The following is a 23738-nucleotide window of genomic DNA, read 5'->3' as shown; positions in this document are numbered from 1 at the left end:
TCAACAAACGTTTATGCCGCCCGCAACAAAAGCAAAGCCTCAAGATCAAGCGACCCAGGGCATGTCGTCGACCGAGGCGTTGGTGATCATAAACCATTGATCAATCAATCTTAAACGATCTGAAAAAGTCACAAAATCAGCAACTTCCGTCCAGAGGCACGAGTTGAGCGAGTGGATTCGAAGCGAACGCAATGGCATAAAATAGTACGGCGCTGATCTTTGCATTATTGATTGAGCTGGGTTTTTATGATTGCGTAAAACAAAAAGCAAAAGTTATGGAGTCACAATGCGGGTTCTTTGAACGAATTAAACGCAATTAGCTGAAGGTACTTCCACTCCACGATGGGCGGGAAATGGTTCCGTCAGGATCTCTCTTTTCAAAAATGTCTGGGTTTTTGAAGTCGGTCCACAAGACCAACACACAACCATCTGCGTTCCAATGAGTTACTCGACTCAAGGCGATCTTAATGCGAATTTATTGCCGCCATCATTATTGCTACTGCGTTGAGACACGAAAATCATTTGGGGCGATGACTAAAGACTTTTCAACAGCTTTGCACCCTTTCGTGTATCTCCGATTCCGATTATGCTGGCCTTTGTTTCGTTGCGGATGAACACTTAAGCGTCGGCTAAGACAATGGATCTTAATTGCTCTTTATTTCTGGGTAAAGAACTATTAAATTACTCAAATCGTCTGCTCAAGGTGGGAAAGCCTTGGTGTTTTTAGAGGAATGAAAAACAAGAAAGGAAGCTAATTTCAGATTATATACTTTGCAGCTATTGCTGAAACTAAACATTATAAAGAAACATTTAACTATTTTCGATTTGAATAAGACTAAAAGCGCACTTCTGAATTATTAATCCACTAGTAGACTAGTTTGCGTAGAACAGACGGACATGCTGATCAAGAATATATATAGTTTTTTAAGGTCGTAAAAGTCTCCTTCTCTGCATTTCAAACTTCTGAATAAAATTACAATACCCTCTGCATGGGTATAACAATAAAGAGAAAAATATCAGAGTCAGTTTAAAATCGTTAAAATAAATACATAGGCTCAAAACTAATTTTAAATCATTGTAAATGTTGAGTATTATATTTTCTTGTTTTACCCTTTAAATTTTTATACCCTTGCAGAGGGTATTATAATTTCAGTCAGAAGTTTGCAACGCAGTGAAGGAGACATCTCCGACCCTATAAAGTATATATATTCTTGATCAGCATCACTAGGCGGGTCGATCTAGCCATGTCCGTCTGTCCATCTGTCCGTCCGTCTGTCCGTCTGTCCGTCCGTTTCTACGCAAACTAGTCTCTCAGTTTTAAAGCTATCTGCATGAAACTTTCCCAAAAGTTGTCTTTCTATTGCAGGTAGTATATAAGTCGGAACGAGCCGGGTCGAACGACTATAGCATATAGCTCCTACAGGAACAAGCGGAAAAATAAATTTAAAAAAATTATAACTTTTCTGTTTTTTAATTTTTTTTTTAGTTCTTCGAGATATAGTAATGTTTAAATATTTCAGAATTACGATTTAAATTTCATCAAAATCGGACGACTATAGCATATAGCTCCCATAGGAACAATCATAAAAATAAATGAAAAAAAATTATAACTTTTCTGGTTTTTAATTTTTTCTATAAGTTCTTCGACATATAGTAATGGTTAAATATTTCAGAATTACGGTTTAAATTTCATCAAAATCGGACGACTCCCATAGAAATAACAAATTATATAAAATAACTATCTAATAATTGAGCTGCAAATCATCATTGCTTCAATGTTTTTAGACATATACGCAAGTAAATCATAGTTTTAATGTTTTCAAAAATATTTAATTCTTGCAATAGCTGCAAGGGTATATAAACTTCGGATTGCCGAAGTTTGCTTCCTTTCTTGTTTTTTAAAGAGAACGCAGATTTTAACAAGGTCAATCTGAAACACATCACAGGAAACGTACTATAGCATAACAGGAAAATATAAATGAGAACCATTTTAAATTTCATTTGACAAATTTATTAAAAAAGGACAGCCACTCTGAGGTCCTTACTTTACCAGGTGCTGACTCAAGTATTACTTATTGCTTAAAACCAAAATGATTTAACTGCCTTTTGGCCTCCACTTAAGGCCCCAACCTCATAAGTTGACCTCTCATCGAAGTGCCCCTGACAATCCATTTCATTTGCCCCCAAACTGCCTCAGCTGGTCATCTTGGTGGCGAAACATTCCCTCCCCAGCCGGACACTTAATGGGAATTGCATTTTTATTACACAAACAGACGACGAAATGTTTATTAATGGCCCAAACCCGAACACACAGGGCCACCGGAATCATCGCATGACAATCGACAGTCGACTGCCAAATGCCAAATGCAGTTAAATTGATTCCGCCTCCGATTGCCGTAACTGCAGCGCTAACTAAGTGTAACACTATAACTGCAAATGTTGTTACAACGCACAGCAGTGGGCACCTGCTGACAATTTCAAGTGCAGGCGGGCAAAAGAACAACAACAGGCACAACTGGAGTGATTTTCCAGGGGCTGTTGAATGCCGAATGCTCAATCCTCAATCCTCGGTGCTCAATCCTCCCTGTTGATTCCGCTTGAGCGCCAGGCGAGGAAACCGCAATTGTAATTCACGGATGCGCAACATCGGGCAGCTTCCCAAACTAATCGCTCGCTCAGCGGGATCGGGTGGTGGCTGATTCCCCGGGTGGTTGCTTCTGCACTGCAAAAAAATGTGGTATTAAGCACTTTACTTTCGGCATTCATAAAAACAACACAATCATTTTTATACATAAAAGACATATCATTATCATACAACGAGTTCAATTTTAAATCGTATTTAATTATTATATGTTCAACAAAAAGTTTCAAAGTAGCATTTCATTTATTAATACATCTTTAACAAGAAAAAAATCAAACTTCGGCAAGCCGAAGTTTTTATACCCTTGCTGTTGCACAAATTAAATATTCGTGAGAACATTGCAATTTCCATTTACAAGCGTATTTGATTGAAGATATTAAAGCTATGATGATTTTCAGCTCAATTGTTCGATCGTTCCGATGGCAGCTATATGATATCGTTCTTCGATTTGAATCAAATTAAAAGCGTTGATCTGAACAATTCAAAATTTTACTATGTCCAAAACAATTGTTAAAAGAAATTCAAAAATAGAGAAGTTTATTTTTTTTATTTTATTTTTTTTTTAATTTTCCGAATGTTTTTTTTTTTTATGGAAGCTATATGATATAGTCGTCCGATTTTGATAAAATGAAATATTTAATGATTAATACATCTCGAAGAATGTAAAAAAAAATGGCAAACAGCAAAGTTATAATATTTTTCATTTATTTTTCCAATTGTTCCTATTGGAGCTATATGCTATAGTCGTTCGATTCGCTTGTTCCGACTTATATAGTACCTGCAATGGAAAACAACTTTTGGGAAAGTCACGAAATCACGAAAAAATTGTATTTGTGTACGCACCAAGATTTCTAAGCACTGCTTAAAAATGAATGTTTTTCAATAATGCTGTGTGTTAAATTTTGGCAGTGTACTGCCCCTGCACGCGGCGTTTGTTGCCAATTGAATGTCTCAATTGCTGCAAGGCTGAGTCTGTCCGCTCCTTCCCGCTGTGTGATTATTCAGCGAAGGGAGGCGTCTTGCCTTGACAAAGCCAAACAAAACGCCCCGACCCGAAGCGGAATCCCACCGGACTAATTCGAGTGTAACCCCGTTGATACCCCTCACGCATTCCTCGCACCCTCGACCCACTGAGGAAGGCGCAAAGGCTGAAAATTGAGCATTTTTGGTGTCATAAGTCGGCGTTAGGGGTGTTCGGCCTCGATAGTGCAGGGGTTTCAAACGCGGAGGCTGTAAAACTTACTTTAAAACCCAAAACAAACCAGGTGTTGCATTGCTAAAAAAAGGGTTTACTTTTATTTAAAAATGATTACACAGACCAAACAAAGTTTTGTGCAGGCCCAACCGCAAAGATTATGAAAATTAGGATTTCTTACTTTCCTTACTTTAGCTCATAAGCTTTGGTATTTGCTAAATTTTTAATTCAAGAACATAGTGCGCTTATGAGTATTCTAAATGGTCATCCTTCCTAACTTATTAATTAAGTTTTCCAAATCGCGGCAAAATTAAAAACAGCGTTTAAAAATCAAAATAAAAATATTTTCTAAAATTTTTCTGCTTTTCACCTTTCTTAAATCTATTATGGATATTAAAAAATTTACAAATGTTTTTCCCTGTGGCGAATCACAAACTGTTCCCAAACCATTTACTATTTATATACATATTTATTATAACACATTTTTGGAGTATTAGTTGCCTTTGTTTTATACACAAGTGCATATAGTTATAAACCCGTAGATTTCTTTAATATCTTTGCCGTCTTTCATGAAATATATTCAAATACGTAAATGCTTCATTTCACCTGTTACATACTTTTCAACGCTACTCTACTAGTAACGGGTATAAAAATGAGTATGAATTTTCTTGTACATAACTTTTGAAGGCAAAAAATAACGAAGAAGACCAATCAGACTTTATATTTGCTTAAATTGGTTAACCATTTTTTGTCACCATGTGTTATGATTAGTTTTAAGCCAATTACCCAACAATAATATTAAAATTGGCAAAAAGACTTACTTACTAAGCCGATTCTTGACCTTGCCAAGTCTAGAAATAAAACGAAAATAGTAGGAATTCGTTTAAAATTAGGCAACATATTTCTTAAGATTCCCTTTTTGCTCCTTTCAATGTAACTTGTCCTTGAAGTGTAAAAAAATTTTGATAATACTCTCAATTTTAGGGACAATGTTTTAGCCATAAGCTTGCGTCGCCTAGATTCAAATTTCGCTTGGAACAAGGTTAGAAGAGACTAACAGTGATATTATTAACTGAGTTTAAAATCAACCAAAAGCCCCATAACTCATGGCCAACGCTTCAGATTATAATTTTAAACACCCTCAAGTTGCCGGGAATACATCACAGCCCACATTCAAGGCCTTAATTAAAAAAAGCTAGAAAAGAAAAGTGAATTAATTTAGTATTCCTGATTTATTTGTCTCATGATTTGCGTTGAGCGGAGTGGAGCGTCTGCTCATCGTGCTGGGCGAAGAGCACGATGAGTTATTGCCGCAAATCACGTAGAAGGTATAAACTCCCAGACAAACTATGAATGAACAAGCGAGGGCGGAAAGTCGAGGACAACTGCGAACCTGTTTATTAGTCCTCTAATGCACAATAATACTTAGTGCCAAGGGTAGGAAATTATTCGGGTCCTCTGGGAATGCTTACTGAGTTTGCTGCCAAATGCGACCTCTGAGCCCTGACTCCGGCCCAACTGCATCTTGTGCCGGGTACATTCTGTTGGACTGAATATTGAATTACGGAACACGTCTCGACTTTCTGGCTGGGAAAGGCCCAACTGCCCAACTCCACGCTGAAGTTAATTTGTGCTCTGCTGCCGGAATTGTTGCTGACGTTTTTACATAAAGCGGAGCATAAATCACATTTAGCCAATGCAGAGAGTACAGAATCTGAATCTGAATCGAAATAGGAATCACTATTACCCCAACTCGCCACTTTATTTGGCAGCGATTGAGGCGAAAGTGGTGCAGCAATCACATTTTGAAATTTGAAGCCCTTTATGCGAATGCGATTAGGTGACGAACTTCGAGCTGTGAGCAGCCAATTCTTCCTATTAGCACAAATGGCCACAATTCGGATTTACTGGGTAATCTTCGACCAAAAAACGCGTAGAATTACAAATGACATTTGGCCGCAAAGCTGCCAGTTGCAGCCTTCGGCGAAATGTTGAATCCGATTTGGAAAGACGAAATAGGCTTTGATTGATTATTAGAAATACTGTGTGAGTACCTTAAAAACAAAGATAACATTTAAATAAATTTTGCATATCAAGTTAAGTAGTTACAACTTGCTTTCCTATATAAAAAACGTGTACATTTTTATTATCAAAAACTACTTATTAAATTATTTTAATCTGTAACTTAATTAGATTTTAGTAGCTAATTTAATATAAACTTTAACAAAATATTATTAAACGATAAACATTAATTTTTTCTAATAACGCTGACCTTTTTTGTATATTGATAGTTTGATAAAAAGTAAAAAATATTATCCTAATTTGTCTTCATTTTGCTCAATGACTTTTCCTTTGATACCATAAACTTCTTTAACAATAACTATAACTAATTTAGAAAATTTAAATGAACAGTGTAATGCACTTTATAAGAAACTATACAATTTTAATTAGGAGTACTACATTTGCTTGAATCAGACTTCAAATAACAAATCCAAATCCAAATCTGTAAAACTAAAACCCCGAACAGCTTTGATAATTTCCCACACTTTAGGATGACATTGCACTTGCCCTTACACATGTTATCCTTTGGCAAATATTGTTGTAGGACTCGTAGATTCATATCCCGAAGCTGAAAATCTCGTAAGTTTCGACGGGTTGAACAAGTGCCTTCCATTAACGGCGCTATGCCGGCCAGAAATCAAACAGAGTCATAAAAATTTGACACTCGCAGGGCTTCCCACAATCCGCACGCGTCAAGTGGACTGGGTCCTCAGCCTAGTCCTTTTCCAGTTTTGTGCAATCCGGAATCCGATATTGGTGGGTTTCGCTGAAGAACATGGTGGTGCTGGTGCTGGTGCTGGTGCTGGTGGTGGTGTGGCATAGCTGGTGGCCCTTACAGTGACAAGTGGTATATACATTATAGAGGGTTCGGCCAGATGGGGTAGATTGACTTGGCCCTAAACAAAGTGCGTGCGCAGGCACGTGTCGTAAAAATGGAGTAACAGGCGAAAGAAATTCCCATGAAATGATTTCCAGCAATCTTTTTTTCTAACTATTATTTTGATTAGTTATTATTTTTGAACAAGTGCATAACGAAGGGGATTTCGAAAGCTAAATACCGAAGAGGTTTGAGGCATACGCATTGGGAATTCTGTTTGATGAGGCGGTTTGATGAGGCGGTGGGCAAGAGTTTTATCAACAAAACTTGGGGCATTTAAAAATTGTGCATTGTATAATCTTTCAGCCATAAAAAGAAATGTTTAAGCCCATCCCACCTTCTTCATTATCATCCAACACATAAAATATAAACTCAAATTGGCAAAAAACACGGCCAACCCAAGAACTAATTGAATTTTCCGTCATAATTTAACAAATTTAATTAAAACTATTTTCACTTAAATTTTACGAACTGACATTTGTGGCGATAGGACTTTGAATGCGCCTGCTGAAGTTCGAGTAGAAACTTTTTACATAATTGCTTTAAATTAGTTGTTAGTTTCCATTTCCCCCCGGTCTCCATTTCCCGCTCATCATCAGGCAACCACAAGCCAAACAAATGGAAAGTGCTCTCAAAAGGCTGCAGCAACCAGACGAAAAGTTGTCAACCGAAAACAAACCATTAAGTGGGTCCAAAACACTTTTCGGTTTCTACTCAAATTAGCAAAGGGGTGTGGCCCATTTAGAACTCTTCTTTGGGCTCATCCTGTTCCATTGTCATATTGTCAAGTGTTTATTTTGCTCCGGCTGTGAATCGGACATAAAGATGAGTGCTGTGGAGTGAGGGATTAGGGTGACAACCCTTATGGTAACTCGAAAACTAATGAGTAAAGCTAGAAACTGATAAGAAGTAAGAAAAAATACAGAGATTGAAGTAAAAAACTCTCTTAAAATATTAAAATGTAAAGCATAACTTCAAAGTAGTTGGATTTACTATGTATTTGCACCATTAGTCTTACTGTTTTCGCTTATGAATTAGCTTTAAATTAAAATCTGCATTGAAGCCTATAATTACTGTTGAATTTCGAGTTCACTATATTAATAGTAGGATAAATAAATTTGCTGGATTTAAAACTCCCCCAAAAGCATATATTTAATCGCACGTAGAATGCAATAAGGAACGATTTGGATCGTATAATTAAGTCATATAACTGCCATAATCGGAAAATTGTTGAACAAAAATTATAATAGCTGAACACTAAAATAATCGTCGTTTTATAACATATATTAATTCACTGCGAAAACTTGTTTTTTTTCATATAAACGCTCAAACAATATAGTTCGGCTTTACACTTTTAAAAATTTGGTATTCATTTTGTATACTATATCATTTAGCTGCAGTGGAAAGATCAAAAAATTAACAGGAAAATAAAAAGGAAAGTCGACTTAAACTATGTTTAAACATATACGAACTAGATGTGTGATTTTAAATATACTTTTTTAACTTTCTAGAAAATTAATTTAATTGTTTTAGAAAAATCGACATACGTTTTTGGAATCATAAAAGCGTACCCGAATCATTTTGCAGGCTTTCGACATATATGAAATAATTTTTTTTTTTAATTTTTATCTTTTATGTGGTCAAATATGTACTATATTGAGCTTGAGAATAAGAACAACCTAAAAACCGATGTTATTAAACACAGTTATCCACTATTTTATATACCACCTTAAGCTATTACTTCTGCATACCCCCGAAAACTCTTTACCTACAATGCTAAATCAATTTTAACACAATTGCCCTCCATTAATGTCAAGGATATCCAAAACGCAACATCTTTCCCCACGAACTCAATGGAATCCCTCTAATACCATTAATGGCTTTTCCATAGCGGATAATTACGGGGGTTGTCTGTCTACAATTAGAGTCCTGGAGTTTGCCGTTGGCTTATTCACGCCTTTAAATTTGCATTTACCCCTCGGTTACCACAGGCGCAGACGTATGGCCCGACTCCCACCCCCCTCGGAAAACATTTTGCAGGCAGCCATGTAAATCATGATGCCAGCCAGTTGACGGCAAACAGCATTTGCCCCATGTGGGCCAAGTCGAAGAGTTGCTCGCCCAGGAAGATTCGTCAGATTCGCATAATTAATTGCAAAGCTTTCGAATGGGAGCTTCCTCCGAGCGCACAACCTTCGCCTGTGGAATTTTGATTGTGTGTCCAAAGGGGCAGGAGGTGGCTCTGCCCCGTTGTTGTAGCGATTTGTGAGCGTAATCGGGGTTGGGCTGAAAAGGTTGGAGGATGGATCACCCATCCCCCATTACCCATCACCCATCACCCCTTTCCTCTGGCCAACACAACACCTTTGCGCACAATTCCCTGGCATCTGCCTGGGCACACACAAAATTAATTGCTTTTGTCATTATACGGAATCTTGACGACGCCTCGTTTCTAATTTAATGTAGTTCATGGAACGCCGTTCGCTCCTCCGCCCATATATTCACCTGACAGTCGCCAGGTTGTCGTCCCTGCTGTTGATTTGTGATTTATGAAGATTAATTTATTGCTAAATAGTTGTACAAAACTTATTTAACATTGATTTGAAAGGGATTACTGTGAAAGTTCAGGGTATGATTTTAAAACTTGGTCTAGGATAGACGCAAGCAATTGGCCCTAATATAGTGAGCAAGCAAATAAAGCGAGATGCCTGACAATTAAACAATTTCACAAGATTAAAGTTAATTAGAAGGTACCAAAAATAATCATGAAAAACTTTGTTTTAATTACTAGGGATTGCTATTCAGCACTTGAGATAAAAATGGTTTTAATATTTCTAATTTGCATTACTGTTTTTAACTAAATATTTTCGATCCAACAAAAACCTTTTTTCACTTGTACCGCTTTTAAGATTTCTGTCGAATTCGTTAATCTAAAACCATACAAATCAAGACAACTTTCTTTTGAATAAAAGGTAAAAGGTAATAAAAAAATAAATAATAAAAAGACGCGGCCATTCCTAACAAACTTATTTAGTTTTATTATTTGATCTTTATAATTTTATAATTGCTTGTAACTAAATATATTCGATCCAACAAAAATCTATTTACAAATTTACCCTTAATTTTAAATATCAAGACAAATTTTGTACAATTAAAACCTTACCATTCATTAAATAATAAAGTAAAGGGCTTTTGCTTTCTGGGCAGTCTTGATTACATAAACCATGCGTCAACTACACAATCCAATTATCTGGACCCAAGAAACAAACAAAGATCCCAAAGATGGCTTAAGATGGCTTTACAATCCAATTTACACCAGCTGCGGTCAAGTTGAGGTTTTCGGTAATCGATGAAAGATTGTTTCATCCTTGGGACACTTGAGAGAATAGCCAATGAATGCATTTGTTATAGATGCTGCTCAACTTCTCCAAGTACCTGTCAGGGCCTTGTCAACGAAAATGCAAATTTGTTTGGGCACCCGAAGAGCTGCCTAAGTAGTCCCAGTAAATTGGAAGCAAAACATTAAGAATAATGCCCAGATGCAGAGGCAGACAGTGTGTTGAGTGCATCAATATCAAGGGGCCATGTGCTGTGCACATCTTACATGGCCTGCAATCGCATTGCCTGCGACTTTCAAATAGATTGTTGTTAGGGCACAGATTTCTAATTGTAAGCACAAACATAAATTGCAGTTGGGAAGTTTGGGGAACGACAGAAAATATGATTCTCGGACTGCTCAAATTGAAATCCCATCAGGGAATGAAAATCATCATTTACCAATAAATTATGAAGCCCTTTAAATTCTGATGACACTAAAGGGAATTCCCTATTCTGCTAAACTTTTAATTGAGAACTAAGCCTCTTTGAGTTGCGTTCTTTGAAGCTGACATTTTAATTTGTGTTACACAATTAAGTGAAAGGATTTTGCCAAAAGGCAGAGCCCCTTAGCCTTAACTCTTTCTCAACAATTTCAGATTGGCCCACGTAACATTCCAAGAAAAACTTGGGAAAAGTCTTAGGTGGTCTAATTGTCTTGTTTTATGTGACTTGAACTTCTCCCCTAAAATGCTTTCACTTTTTATTGGGAAAATGTATGTATACCTCGAAAATAAGATGCAATTCCAAATAGATTCCCTTAAGTGATAGCTACATAGCATTCCCGCAGAATTTCCTTCAGCAACACACTCTTTAATCAAACGAATTTCTAGTAAGTCCACAAGCCTTAAGTACGATTGAGTACCTTTGTTAATTATAATATCAAAACTCCCATTCTACCAAACAACAGAGGGGACAATCCAAATATTGAGTAAATAAAAACCGAATTCCCGCATTGTTTTTTGTGACGTGTGTCGTTAAGTGTTTTCATTAGTAAATTTATGGAGTATTTACTATTCCAATAATAAAACAGCGGCATTTCGTCTTAATTAAGTGTCTAGATGGCAGCCACTCAAGTAACCCAAGTCACGACGGTGGAGGCAGACGCAGACACGTGATCGGCTCAGACAAAAAACAATGGGAATGCGAATCGAAAATTGGTAAGATAGTGTGACAATCGCTCGGATGTCGCAGGAAAGTCAATAAGGGAAGCACAGGCACCCATCAACCACCATTACCCCCGTCTGCAGAACTGCTGCCAGGGAGTACCCGAATGGAAACAAACAATGGCAATACAAATATTGTACTGATGACTTAATTGATTGAATGGATAAAAAAGAGGAGAGGTGCCACCACCATAATAGTATATCTATGGGAACATTGGCCTGGGCGGGGAGTGTGTGACCCTAAGGAGGTGTTAAGGTGCGATCCTTTGGGGCGTTAATCGGTCCGGCAAGCAAACAATCATCCGATGGGAAACTCAAAGCCGGCGAAATGATGCAACCATCCTCGATTTAGCGATTATGATATCCGGTTACAGGGATCTGCTGGTCGAGGGCCTTTGATAATTAAGTTTAAGTGGTCTAGTACCACGCACTCACATATTTTAAATTACATTCTATATTTCAGCTAACGACTGTTTTTGGGTGGATAGTGGAAAAAACCTCTTTGGAGAATATATATTTGATAAATAATTCATAATTTAATGTCTGGCAGGGAAGGTGTAAAAAAAACTAGCCTCGGCAATTTCTTTAAAACATATAAATTTCGAATTATATGCGTATATATTTTAATACATTTAAGCTATGATAATATTCTGATTATCTGTTCTACCGTTCCTATGGCAGCAATATAATATCGTTTTTCGTTTTAAAGTTTGTTCTGTGTAACTTAACCATTACTATGCCAAAATAATTTTAAAACAAGAAAGAAAGCAAACTTCGGCAGGCCGAAGTTTATATACCCTTGCAGCTATTGCAAAAACTAAATATTTTTGAAAACATTAAAATTATGATTTACTTGCGTATATGTTTAATAACATTAAGGCTATGATGATTTGCACCTCAATTATTAGATAGTTATTTATATATTTTTATTATTTCTATGGGAGCTATATGATATAGTCGTCCGATTTTGATGAAATTTAAACCGTTATTCTGATATATTTAACCATTACTATATGTCGAAGAATTAAAAAAAATTTTAAAACAGCAAAGTTATAATTTTTTTGTATTTATTTTCCGATTGTTCCTATGGGAGCTCTTTGCTATAGTCGTCCGATCCGGCTCTTTCCGACTTATATACTACCTGCAATAGAACAACTTTTGGGAAAGTTTCATGCAGATAGCTTTCAAACTGAGAGACTAGTTTGCGTAGAAACGGACGGACAGACGGACATGGCTAGATCGACTTTATATGGTCGGAAGTGTCTCCTTCACAGCGTTGCAAACTTCTGACTGAAATTATAATACCCTCTGCAAGGGTATAAACATGTTTTTAAATAGAGAGCTAAGATTTTATTTCTTATATCCTAGAAGAGTGTATTATAATGTCAGTCAAAAGTGTGCAACGCAGTAAAGTAGAAATCTCTGACACTATAAAGTATTATAAATATATTCTTGTTCCGCATCACTAGGAAAGCTAGCCATGTTCGTCTCTCCGTCTCTCTACTCAATCGGCAACAAAAAAAAAATAACTTTGCTGTTTATCAATTTTTTTCTTCGATATATAGTGAAAGCTTATTTTTTTTAAATTATAGTTTAAATTTTATCAAAATCGGACGACTTAATCATAAAGCTCCAAAAATCAGAATATTAAAAAAAAATAATTTAATAAAATTTTTAATTTAATGGATAGTGGAATGGTTTAATAATTCAGAATTGCGATTTTAATTTTATTTAAATCGAAAAAACGACCTTATTTAGCTGGCAAAGGTACGATCGAATAATTAAATTAAAAATCATTATAGCTTCAGCTTGATTAAACATATACGCATATAATTCGAAATTAAATGTTATCAGAAGAATAAAACCAATTGGCCTTTCCTGAGTTATGCAGATTTTAATTTTGGCCTTTTTAAAAAGTTATTATTACTTCATATTTTGCTCAGTATTATGCACAGGCGATTTCTATAAAAAACAATTCTCGATACCGGCTTTTTAATCTCTTTATCCTCAGAGGCGACGTAAAAAATTAATTTTTATATTACACAGCACAAAACGCAACCACAAAATAAATATTGGGCTAATTGTAATGACTTAATGCTGTCTGAAATTTTGAGACCCTCTTCAAGGGTTTAACAAACCAGGCAATACCATTTCAAGTTTGAAAGTTCAATGTACGACTTACATATGTTTTGTATATATGTGTTCCTATAATTTAATCAAAATTAAATATAAAAAACCTAAGTTTTTGTTTGGAGAGTCCGAAAACCTCAGAGCCTCACATGATTATTACTATTTAGCCCGCAATTCTCAGTGGGTTCTTATCCAATTAATATTGCCTTTCATCCCATAAGCAAACAGTGTTTATGGAGTCGCATTCAAAGTAGAGCCCGAGTTTTACCAGCAACCACTTCATGGTCCGCAGAATTTGCAGCCACCATAATCAGCGGCGACAACCGAGGGCCATGCATCATCGGTCCGATCCGAGCAACATATGTCCAAATAGAGGCGAGCTTTGGGCAGGACCTCGAGGGAGGAATCACACGCCCAAGGAGGGGTGAGCAAACAACAGTGTGTGATAGTTTGATCAACCGAATGTGTAAAGGTCACGGAACAAATCGAGGCTCGTTAATAGAGAACAATTATATTGCCCGTCTTGTTTCTTTTTTCACGGGGTTCGCGATCTGTTGGCCAGTGCTAAAGCAGGTGGCGGCGTGGAAGGGGTGAGGTGAAATGAACTATGTGAGGCACGTTCCGGCTAATATACGAAATGAAAAGTCAAGTTTAAAATCATTTATCTTGTTTTCCATCTGCTAAAGAGAAAAATCGCAAAAAAAAAAACACAGAAATTGAGAAAAAATGACAAAGGCACGAGCAGAAATGATGCCGCTAAATGAAATTGGCAAAAGGGCCGCGATGTTTCGAGCATGTTGTGAATGCGAAATGAGCCGTGTGACAGTGACACCCCGAAAGTGGTAGGCCACACACAAACACCTCGCTGTCAACCCTTTTTGGCTTGGCTCTTTCGTCATATTATTCAAATTGAAACTCTTTTTCCCTGTACTTTTCGCATTTTTTCCACCGAAACTGAAATAGCCGCCCCATGATTAATTCACACGATTGGGAGTGGGACACTGGGTTTCTCTGTTTGGGACCCTTAAACGGCTGACCCATCGCCCTTAACCCTTCTCCACCCTAGACACTTGGCTCGCCCATTGCTTCTTTGACTAATTGCAGATGCGGAGGTGACAAGAACATGCAACTCGAAATTAAACAATTTGAACAAACGAAATAAATGAAAAAAAATATAAATTAAAAAGGACAAGACAACGACAAAAAATTTCGATTAAAATAATAGAGTATGCGTATAATGCAATCTGCTAATTGAAAAGAAAATTTAAACCGTTTTAAAATTTGCACATCTGAGTTCTGCCATTCGCCATGTGCAATGCACGTGTGCCACTCATTAGGATGTTGGATGGATGGTTTTATTTCGATAACAAAATCGCAATTGGCGAATCAATCAAATTTTGCAAATTGCCTTTGGATATAACGCAATGTATCAAGTTACTCAAATAGAACAGCTTAATTTTCTTTTTTTTAATATGTTAATAGATTATTGTTGATTGATTGTTTTTTGCTAAAAAAAATTGGTTTTTTCCAAAATAATCTAACTTTGTTAAGTGTATTTTATGTTGCTTGTGGTATAATCAGCTAAGTCCAAAAAATAATAACAGGGGTTCTTTGCATTTAAAAATAGAATTTATATAACAAGATTTTCCCCGTAAAACGAAGCAATTGGAATAAGAATCGCATTAAATTATGAAATTTTATCCAACCGACTTAGCTGCTCCGACTTTTAGCCCACGTCGGGAAATGCGAATACATTAAAATGATAAATGAGTGCGATTATTTCCTTATTACCATCAAATTAATACTGCTCCTCTGCTCTCTACTTTGGCTTAGTAATCAGTTTGGTTCTTGTGTTCTGTTCGCCGCACCCAGGTAAAAGGGCAGAAAGTACCAACAACCAAACGATTTATTGACTAAAAATGAATTACCACGCAGTGGGCCATCATAAAAAAGGAACAAACAGTTACCAAATTGCGCTTGAGGTACAGACGTTATAATACCTTGCACTCCAATGTATATGCATTCCTACCTATATAAAAAGAAACACTGTTACTCACTGAAAATATTTTTAAGTGAAAAATGAAAATAGCTAAGCAGATGGAGATCTAAAAATTATGTTTTACTTTTAAGAAATGTTAAGAATATGACACAAAAAGTATTCAGTTTGTATATTGGCGCAGAGTTTCTGCAGTTGTATTGCTGGAGATTTGAGAAAATGTGATAGTTGAGAAAAAGTCTTGAATGATCAATATACCCGGGTAAAGCCCAGGTAGGAAAAATAAAAATATGAAAAACCCACCGCCGAAATCAAACACAATCAACCGAATTGGATTCCGTTCTAGTCCCAGTTCGGGTTTCCTTGCTTGCACAGCCATTTGAGGTTGTCCGTTTGGTTGGTTAAAAATAATCAGACCGTCTCGTGTTGTCGCAAGGGCACCCAGCGGCCTCCCACCGCGGTAAACATCGTTTGTCAAATGCTCCGACTGCCAAGGACCCGGCCTGTCCAGCTCCACTTCCACGTCCCCCATCCTGATTCAGCTCCAGTTGCACTTTATCCGGAGGGCTAAGGCTCTCCTTCAGTCAAGGACTTACGTGAGTCGCGGCCGTGCGATAAAATAACCGGTTACAAAATATTTGTTGACATTCCGCGGTAAATTACCATAATTAGTTGATTCGAGCGACCGACCCATGTTTGATCGGGCTGTCAGGGGGCGTTGGACAACTCGGGGGTTGAGAGGAGTGGGTGTGCGTGCAAGGACACAATGCCAAACAGAGCACTGCCCACTGCTAAAAGGATAATAATTAGAGCATATGTACGGATTGAGTGCAAATATTGACTCGGGCTGCGTTTCCTTGCCCTCCATTTGTCATTATTTCGGCTCGTTCTGGTGCGTAAACTCAAGTTAATCAGCCCGATATCAATATCCGTGCAAACATTGTTCCACATAAAACATATGTAGGCATATAAGCGATACATATGTCAAAACCTTTTTGACATGGATTTGCTTCAAGGTTTTCCTCAGACGCAAGGCTTGTGAGCTGTTCACAATAGGTTAGGGGTCAAGAAAAGGTAAGTGGGGATTTGGATAGGAAATCGTTGAAGAAAATCAATCAAATAGGTTCACTATCATACGTTTTTTTTTTTTTTAATTTTTTCTGTGAAATAATTGCTTGTTATTCCCTAGTGGAGATTTTTTTCCAAAAAAAAAATTATGGTAGATTATTAAAATGGCTTTTATTCATTTAAAAACAATACAGAACACATACACAACACATATACTAAACTAGTATATCAACGTTTTCCATTGCACTTCTTGACAAAATTTCTCCACCCTTTTGGCCAGCCTACACAAGTACTACCTTAAATATTCATCTCAAATAAAATTAATTTAATTTCCTACTGTTCTATTTTTTTAAATTTTATTGTAGTTAAAATTCTTACCTAAGGGGCACTACCAGTGTAACTATTTTTTTTGGCCCAATCGATAGTTTAACATTTTTTAATTTAAAAAATCATCCTGTGAAAGCGGCAAGGTCGTGCATAAAGAAGTTTTTTAATGGCAGCGTTCTAAAGAGCGACCGCTCGCAGGCAGGTACCGCTTCACCTGAAACTTTAACAGCGTTTATCTCGGAACGCAGTTTTTGAAAACCGATCGGTTTCAAATTAACACTCAATCATCATTAATGGATCCTTCCTACAATGACCTGCAAACTTTTGGATTGGTTAAAATTCTAAAGATTGCTTATTTTTTTGGAGGTTACACTGGTAAAAAAAAGGTATAATGGTTTACAGCCTGTGAAAAATTCTTTTCGATCGCATTAAAACTCTCTGAGATACCGATAATCTCGTAATCGTTCTCAAGGCAAATCTGCGGTATGTAAAAAACTTTAGACGCGTTTTTTTTTAAAACTACGTTTTTCAAGTCGGTGCGTAACGTAACTATGCACACGTCCTTTATACAGTAAATACTTACGGATGAACAAAAGTTAGAACAGAATATGTTAAACTTTAAAACTCCGCCTAAAATTCAAAATCGCGTATTTTTTAATTTAATTTAGTTAATCCGCACAATAAACTTATATATTAAGTGAATCAATTTAATTTGTTTTTTAATATCCAGTCCAGGCTTCACGCACCGCAAGACGCCACATTTTCGAAAAGACTCCGGTATATTATTATTATATATTGCTATTAAAAAATAGAATCTAGGATACTATTGCAATATAGGCATTTACCTTGTAAAAACTTGAATATGTATGTTCACTCAGAAATTAGAAAAAAAAATCTCAAAAATAAATTTTTTTCTGCCTTGGAAACCATCATTCCCCCTCAAGTAGCTTTTTCGTAGCATGGCTTGTCAGTGATAGAAAAATACAAAAAACATTTCTGATTCACCTGTTATTATCTTTAAAGAACTCTTAATAGTATGAGCATTTACCCCCGAAAATAGGATGACGTATGTTTATACCTAATCTTCAAAATATCACAGGCAAATTCAAACCCCATGGTTCGACAATGACTAAGTCATTAGTTAACAACCCTCCCATCTTAAGGCAGGCGAAGAGCCCACGACATCAGGGTCTGAACCAATGAACCGCAAATTAATCCCAAAGCCACAGCGACAATTAATATAATATACCAAAACCCACGCCCACGAGAAGCGGAGAGCGAAAAAGAGATTAGGAAAGCCAAATGACTTTAAATTAAGCCGATGTGCGTCCGTCGATTTAATTAAAATCAAAACAAAATCTTTGCCTACCGCCACGCCCTTTGTGCCTCCCCTTGTGCCAACAAATTGACAAATAATAAAACCATAAATAATGCAAAACAATAAATGAGCAAATATTCATAAATTATTAACGCAGGAGCTGCTGGCTGACAAAAGGCAGCACAAGCAGCCAAAATATTTTGCCAAAGCATTTAAAAGGACAATGAGGCACGAACCAGATGACAGAATCCGGGGAAGAATAGCAAATCCCCGCAGCAAATAATTGAGCCTCATAAAGGAAATATCATTCATTGATTTTCCCCGGCAACCACAACAGACTCTCGACCTCTCACTTTCCCCCAGCAAGTGGATGAAGTCGTCGGGCGTTTGGAAATGGGAATGGGAGTGGGGTGGCGAACGGTGGATAGGTGGTGGTTCATGGGGCTCCAGTCAGCAGACAATATGGACAGCTGACGAAACTATCCACGGGGCGGTAAAGCAAGACCTTCACATGAATATCAAATCTATGCCCCGTCATGATTTGCACAAAAAACTTGAGCCGGCAAATTTGTCAGCGGCAGAAAGGACACAGAACTACGAAGGGAAAAGGACAAGGATAAGCTAAGGACGAGTCAGGGAAAACAAATGATAAATTATTGAGGGATTTCTGTTAATTTAATGACCCTGATGATGGCCAAGGCCAGAGTATCTAGACTGCCCATGTCTGATTGGGCCAAAGCCGAAAATTATATTTCTATAGAGTTTGGGCATCGTGCTAGAAATTATTTGGAAATAATATAAATTCGTTGAAATGTTGTGGTCTTATAATAGTAATTGCAATGTCGAATATTTCTAGAAAATGATCTTTTCACTTTAAATTAATAAGTCAAAATTTAGATGTGATGTCAAAATTTAGATGTGAATTTAAAATAGATATAAAATCTATTTTAAATTGACATCTAAATTATTATTATTAGTACGAGCTTACTCGCAAAATAACACAATATAGTATAATTTAATATAATATTATATCATATAAAATAGTAGATTAAAATATAAATAATTTATTGTATAAAAATAAACTCTTTCTCAATTGTGTTTTTTCTTATTTATTAAATACAAATTATGGTGTGCTCAAACGATTTATCATATGTTAGAAACAGGGTCATAATAACTGGGGACAGATTTATCAAAAAAAGGTTATTTTAGTTTTAGTCAGAAATTTGCAAAGCAGTAAAACATACATTTCCGACCTGTAAGGTATATATTTGTTTCACAGCATCACTAGTATAATTGATATATACATATATCAATATAAAATTTCATTTTTTTAATTAATGTATAAAATCATTATACTAAGTACAACCCATATTAAATTGCAGTATATAAAATAAAATATTTTAGATATTGTGCCAAACTTTGTATTTAAAATGGTTCCTATTTGTTTTATATGCATTGCAATTATCTTTAATATGATTTAAATTAAAAATATTTCAGATATTAAAATCTGTTCCGAGTATAGTCATTTAAAATAAATATATTATTTTCATATATAAAATGACTAAAAAACGCAATCAAATCGACAAAGGTTTCAACTTAACTTTAACTTAACTTATTTATTTAAATTAGTTACATCGAAACAAAAACCAAATCCTTCGCTCCATAAATTCATACTGTCATATTCAAATTTGATCAAAATCGTATCATAACGTTTCGATTTGGAAACAGTTTAGCCAGATTCGCTTTTTTCCTGTCAAATCAGTTTTTTAAAGACAAAAGGTAGTTTCGGGTAAAGCGCGAATGGAAATGAGGTGCGCCATGCTAAATGAACCAAAGCGCAAAACTTCCCACTGATCCAATCAATTTAATTTTGGAATTAATATCTAGACTTTTTTTATACCCTTGCAGAATGTATTATAATTTCAGTCAGACCCTATAAAGTATATATATTCTTGATAAGCATCACTAGGAGAGTCGATCTAGACATATCCGTCCGTCCGTCCTTCTGTCCGTCTGTCCGTCATTTTCTACGCAAACTAGTCCCTCAGTTTTAAAGCTATCTGCATGAAACTTTCCCAAAACTTGTCTTTCTATTGCCGGTAGTATATAAGTCGGAACGAGACGAATCGGACTACTATAGCATATAGCTCCCATAGGAACAATCGGAAAAATAAATGAAAACAAATTATAACTTTGCTGTTTTTTATTTTTTTTTTATTTCTTCAATATATATTAATGGTTAAATATTTCAGAATTACGGTTTAAATTTAATCAAAATCGAACGACTATAACTTAAAGCTCCCATAGGAACAATAAAAATATAAAATTTTTTTTTTTAATTTAACATTTTTATTTTGTAATTTTTTTTAGAAATTCCTTTTGACTATTTAATAATTTGACAGGTCAGAATTATGCTTTTAATTTTATTAGAATCGGAAAACGATATCATATAGCTGCCATAGGAACTATCTAATAGTTGAGCTGCAAATCGTCATAGCTTCAAAGTTTTTGAACATATACGGAATTCAATGATAATTTTAATATTTTCAAGAATTTTTAATTTTTGCAATAGTTGCAAGGGTATCTGAACTTCGGCTTGCCGAAGTTAGCTTCCTTTCTTGTTATTGTAATATTAATATGTCTGAACCCACATACTTCATAAATGTCGGGTCAAGATATAATCTAAGCAATGTGTGCTCTTCGTTGAATTTGAACAATCCAGACAGACTTACAAAAATTTTGAACTGCCCAACGCGTTACCCATAAAAATTTGATGTATATGTAAAGGCTCTACTCAGACTTTCACCGTTACTCTGCTTTATCGCCTATAGTTTTTTTATTAATTTTCACTTGAAATTTTCTTGAAATATTTTTAAATATTGAAAACCCTAAAATTAAGATATAAAACCTCCGAGAACAAAGTAAGTCGCTTAAAATTCCAATCAGGCTCTGTAATGTCCATCATCCAAAAATTAGCGAATACTTCAACCAGCGCCACCACATTTTCATATAGCAAGGTCTCATTCCTGAGCAATGTTGCCAGCTTTTTCGATTGCGCACCAAGCAGTAGCAATCGATGCCCTGTCAAACATCGATGACAGCGATGTTGGCATCGATGTTCTTCCACCCCTAGCACTAAATGGAAAACAAGCAACCGATGCCGAAAGCATAACAATTCGAAAAACCTAAAATCGCCAAGATGAGCGCCTACTACCGGCGAGCGGCGCTGCGCAACAAGAGCCCCAGTCGGGGATCTCTCGACGCGGAGATGAACGAGTCCGGATACACATCCTTCCGGGCGCCTCACAATTCCACTGCGGAGACGCCATTTTTGTTGGAGGACGCGGAGGGCGAGAACTGTCGCAATGCGTCGAACACCTCGGCGTTGATCCGGGGACTGACCTCGCCAAGTGGCCACCAGGAGCAGGACCTGCACTGGGGCAAGCCGTATCCCAGGTCCCAACCGTCGAATCAGCGCTCCGCGGAGGAGGAGCCCTTCTCCATGACGCCCCGTCTGCTGGAGGTACACAGTCTGCCTAAGCGGCGCAAAAAGCACTTCCAGCCACCGCACAGCAGCCCCAAGAAGTCCAAGAAGCTGCTCTTTCCGCAGCTGGAACAACCGCCGGCCAAGAACCGATTTTACGGCGGCGTGGAGCAGCTGGACATCGTGGCCAAGCTGGCACAGAAACAACCGGCCCTGGAGTGCATACTGCGCCATGTTGGCGCCCACACGCTGGACGTGATGACCCAGGTGTCGCTGGCTTGGAGGCAAGCCGTCTACCGCAGCCAACGGGACTTTGAGCGCCTGCAAAACCACCGGCTCAAGCTGAGCCTGACCAAAGAGAATCCCAACGTGCCCAAGCGGCGCAGCCATGTGCCCAAGGCAAACCAAACAGTGCCATTGCAGACCTCGAACCACAGCAGCCTGGCCAACAGTGCCGCCTCGCTAATGGACTCCGGGAACTCGAGCTTCCACCTGATGGAGGTGGATGCCGGAAGGGTTTTGCGCGAGCAGACGCAGCGCGTCAAGTGCCCGCGGTGCGGCCGTGGAAGTCGGGTCTTCATCAGCGAGGTGGCCAAGAGTGGGGACGCTGCGCTATCCCAAACGTTACCCATTGGACGCCACAACAGCACATTCCTCAGCGCCGGAGTGCCCCCGTTAAAGCGCTTCTTGTCCCTGGACCTCGACGAGATCAATACCCCACCGCAAGCACCGGCTTACAACTTCGCCGAATGCACCAGTGTCGTTTGCCAGTTCCGGTTCTGCATTAACTGCCTCTGCAAGTCGCATCCCGGCGAGCGCTGCCTGGTCACCGAACTGGACACGCCCTCCAAGCTAATGATGCCCCGAGAGCGGCTCACGCCGCCGCAACGTGCCCAGAACCGCGATCCCAAGATAAGAAGGAAGAACTCGCTCAAGCGGCTCTGCTTTTAGTTTAAGCATAGGCTTTTAATTGCGTTAAGTATTCGATTTGTCCAAATCTCATTAATTCCGTATTATGTTCACTGCACAATGTTCCATTTTGTCATCACCATACATTCTCATAATTGTTTTTAAATCGTACACTGTAAGGTTTTCCGGAAATCTATACCTCTGCGAGATTAAGTATTTTTATCATATTCGAAATATAAACATTTTTATAATTAGAGCTTTAACCACAAGAGTTTTACTGTTTCAAACGTTCTTTTTGGATGTAAATACTTTTTACCTTTCTATGAATTTAACCGTAAACTGTCAATATTTTTAGAAGGCATTTTTCGGGGATCTTTGTAAAGTTAAAGCTGTTTTTAAACTAAGAAACCTATAAAATGTTTTGATTTAAAAAATTTAAGTTTAAAAATCAAGTATGAGAAAAATATTTCTTATTTTCTAAAAAATCTTTTAACATTTTCGGATGTATGCGGAAAAGATTAGCATAATTGACTGCAACTTACAGATAAGCTTTTTCACCCGAAATTCACGATATAATGACGCATAAAAATTGGATTATTTAGCCGCAACATCGAGAAGATCTTATTGACCTAAAAATAATTTAAATATAAAAAAGTTTTATCAGCTGAACATTAATATTTAAGGTATTTTTAGATATCCAAAAAGTTAAACCTTTTCTAGTAACTAATAACTATTCGATTTAGAAAATTTTCAATTGATTTGATACGATTTGTGGGCTTGGCCAAATTTTGAAATAAAACTGCGCTGCGTAGGCATAAAGAAAAACTGCATGTTAAATTCCCAAATTTGGAACATATAGTAATAGTTAAATATTTCAGAATTACGGTTTAAGTTTCATTAAAATCGGACGACTTTATCATATAGCTCCCATAGAAATAATAAAAATATATAAAATAACTATCTAATAATTGAGCTGCAAATCATCATAGCTTCAATGTTTTTGGACATATACGCAAGTAAATCATAATTTTAATGTTTTCAAAAATATTTAATTCTTGCAATAGCAGCAAGGGTATATGCACTTCGGCTTGCCGAAGTTTGCTTCCTTTCTCGTTTTTTAATTAGTTTCTAATTTGGCACGCTGCTTTGGAATTGTTTAGTTACAAGTCTGTTGTTATTGTGCATCTTTCG

The 23738-nt window shown here is 37.0% G+C and overlaps 1 protein-coding gene across 1 annotated transcript; it reads left to right on the top strand.

Annotated features, from left to right (window-relative positions):
* The first annotated feature begins 21254 nt into the window (after nucleotides 1-21254).
* Nucleotides 21255-22810, top strand: LOC128253398 (uncharacterized). The gene has a single exon (XM_052981757.1). The coding sequence runs from the start codon at nucleotides 21354-21356 to the stop codon at nucleotides 22587-22589; it is 1236 nt and encodes a 411-aa protein (XP_052837717.1). The 5' UTR covers nucleotides 21255-21353; the 3' UTR covers nucleotides 22590-22810.
* Nucleotides 22811-23738: the final 928 nt, after the last annotated feature.

Source organism: Drosophila gunungcola (assembly GCF_025200985.1).
Source record: "Drosophila gunungcola strain Sukarami chromosome 2L unlocalized genomic scaffold, Dgunungcola_SK_2 000008F, whole genome shotgun sequence".
NCBI classification, from domain to species: domain Eukaryota; kingdom Metazoa; phylum Arthropoda; class Insecta; order Diptera; family Drosophilidae; genus Drosophila; species Drosophila gunungcola.
This window is presented reverse-complemented; position numbering and strand designations above follow the sequence as displayed.

What these genes read in the sequence shown, in the direction of transcription:
- LOC128253398 (XM_052981757.1), top strand. Translation starts at nt 21,354, where the DNA reads ATGAGCGCCTACTACCGGCGAGCGGCGCTGCGCAACAAGAGCCCCAGT.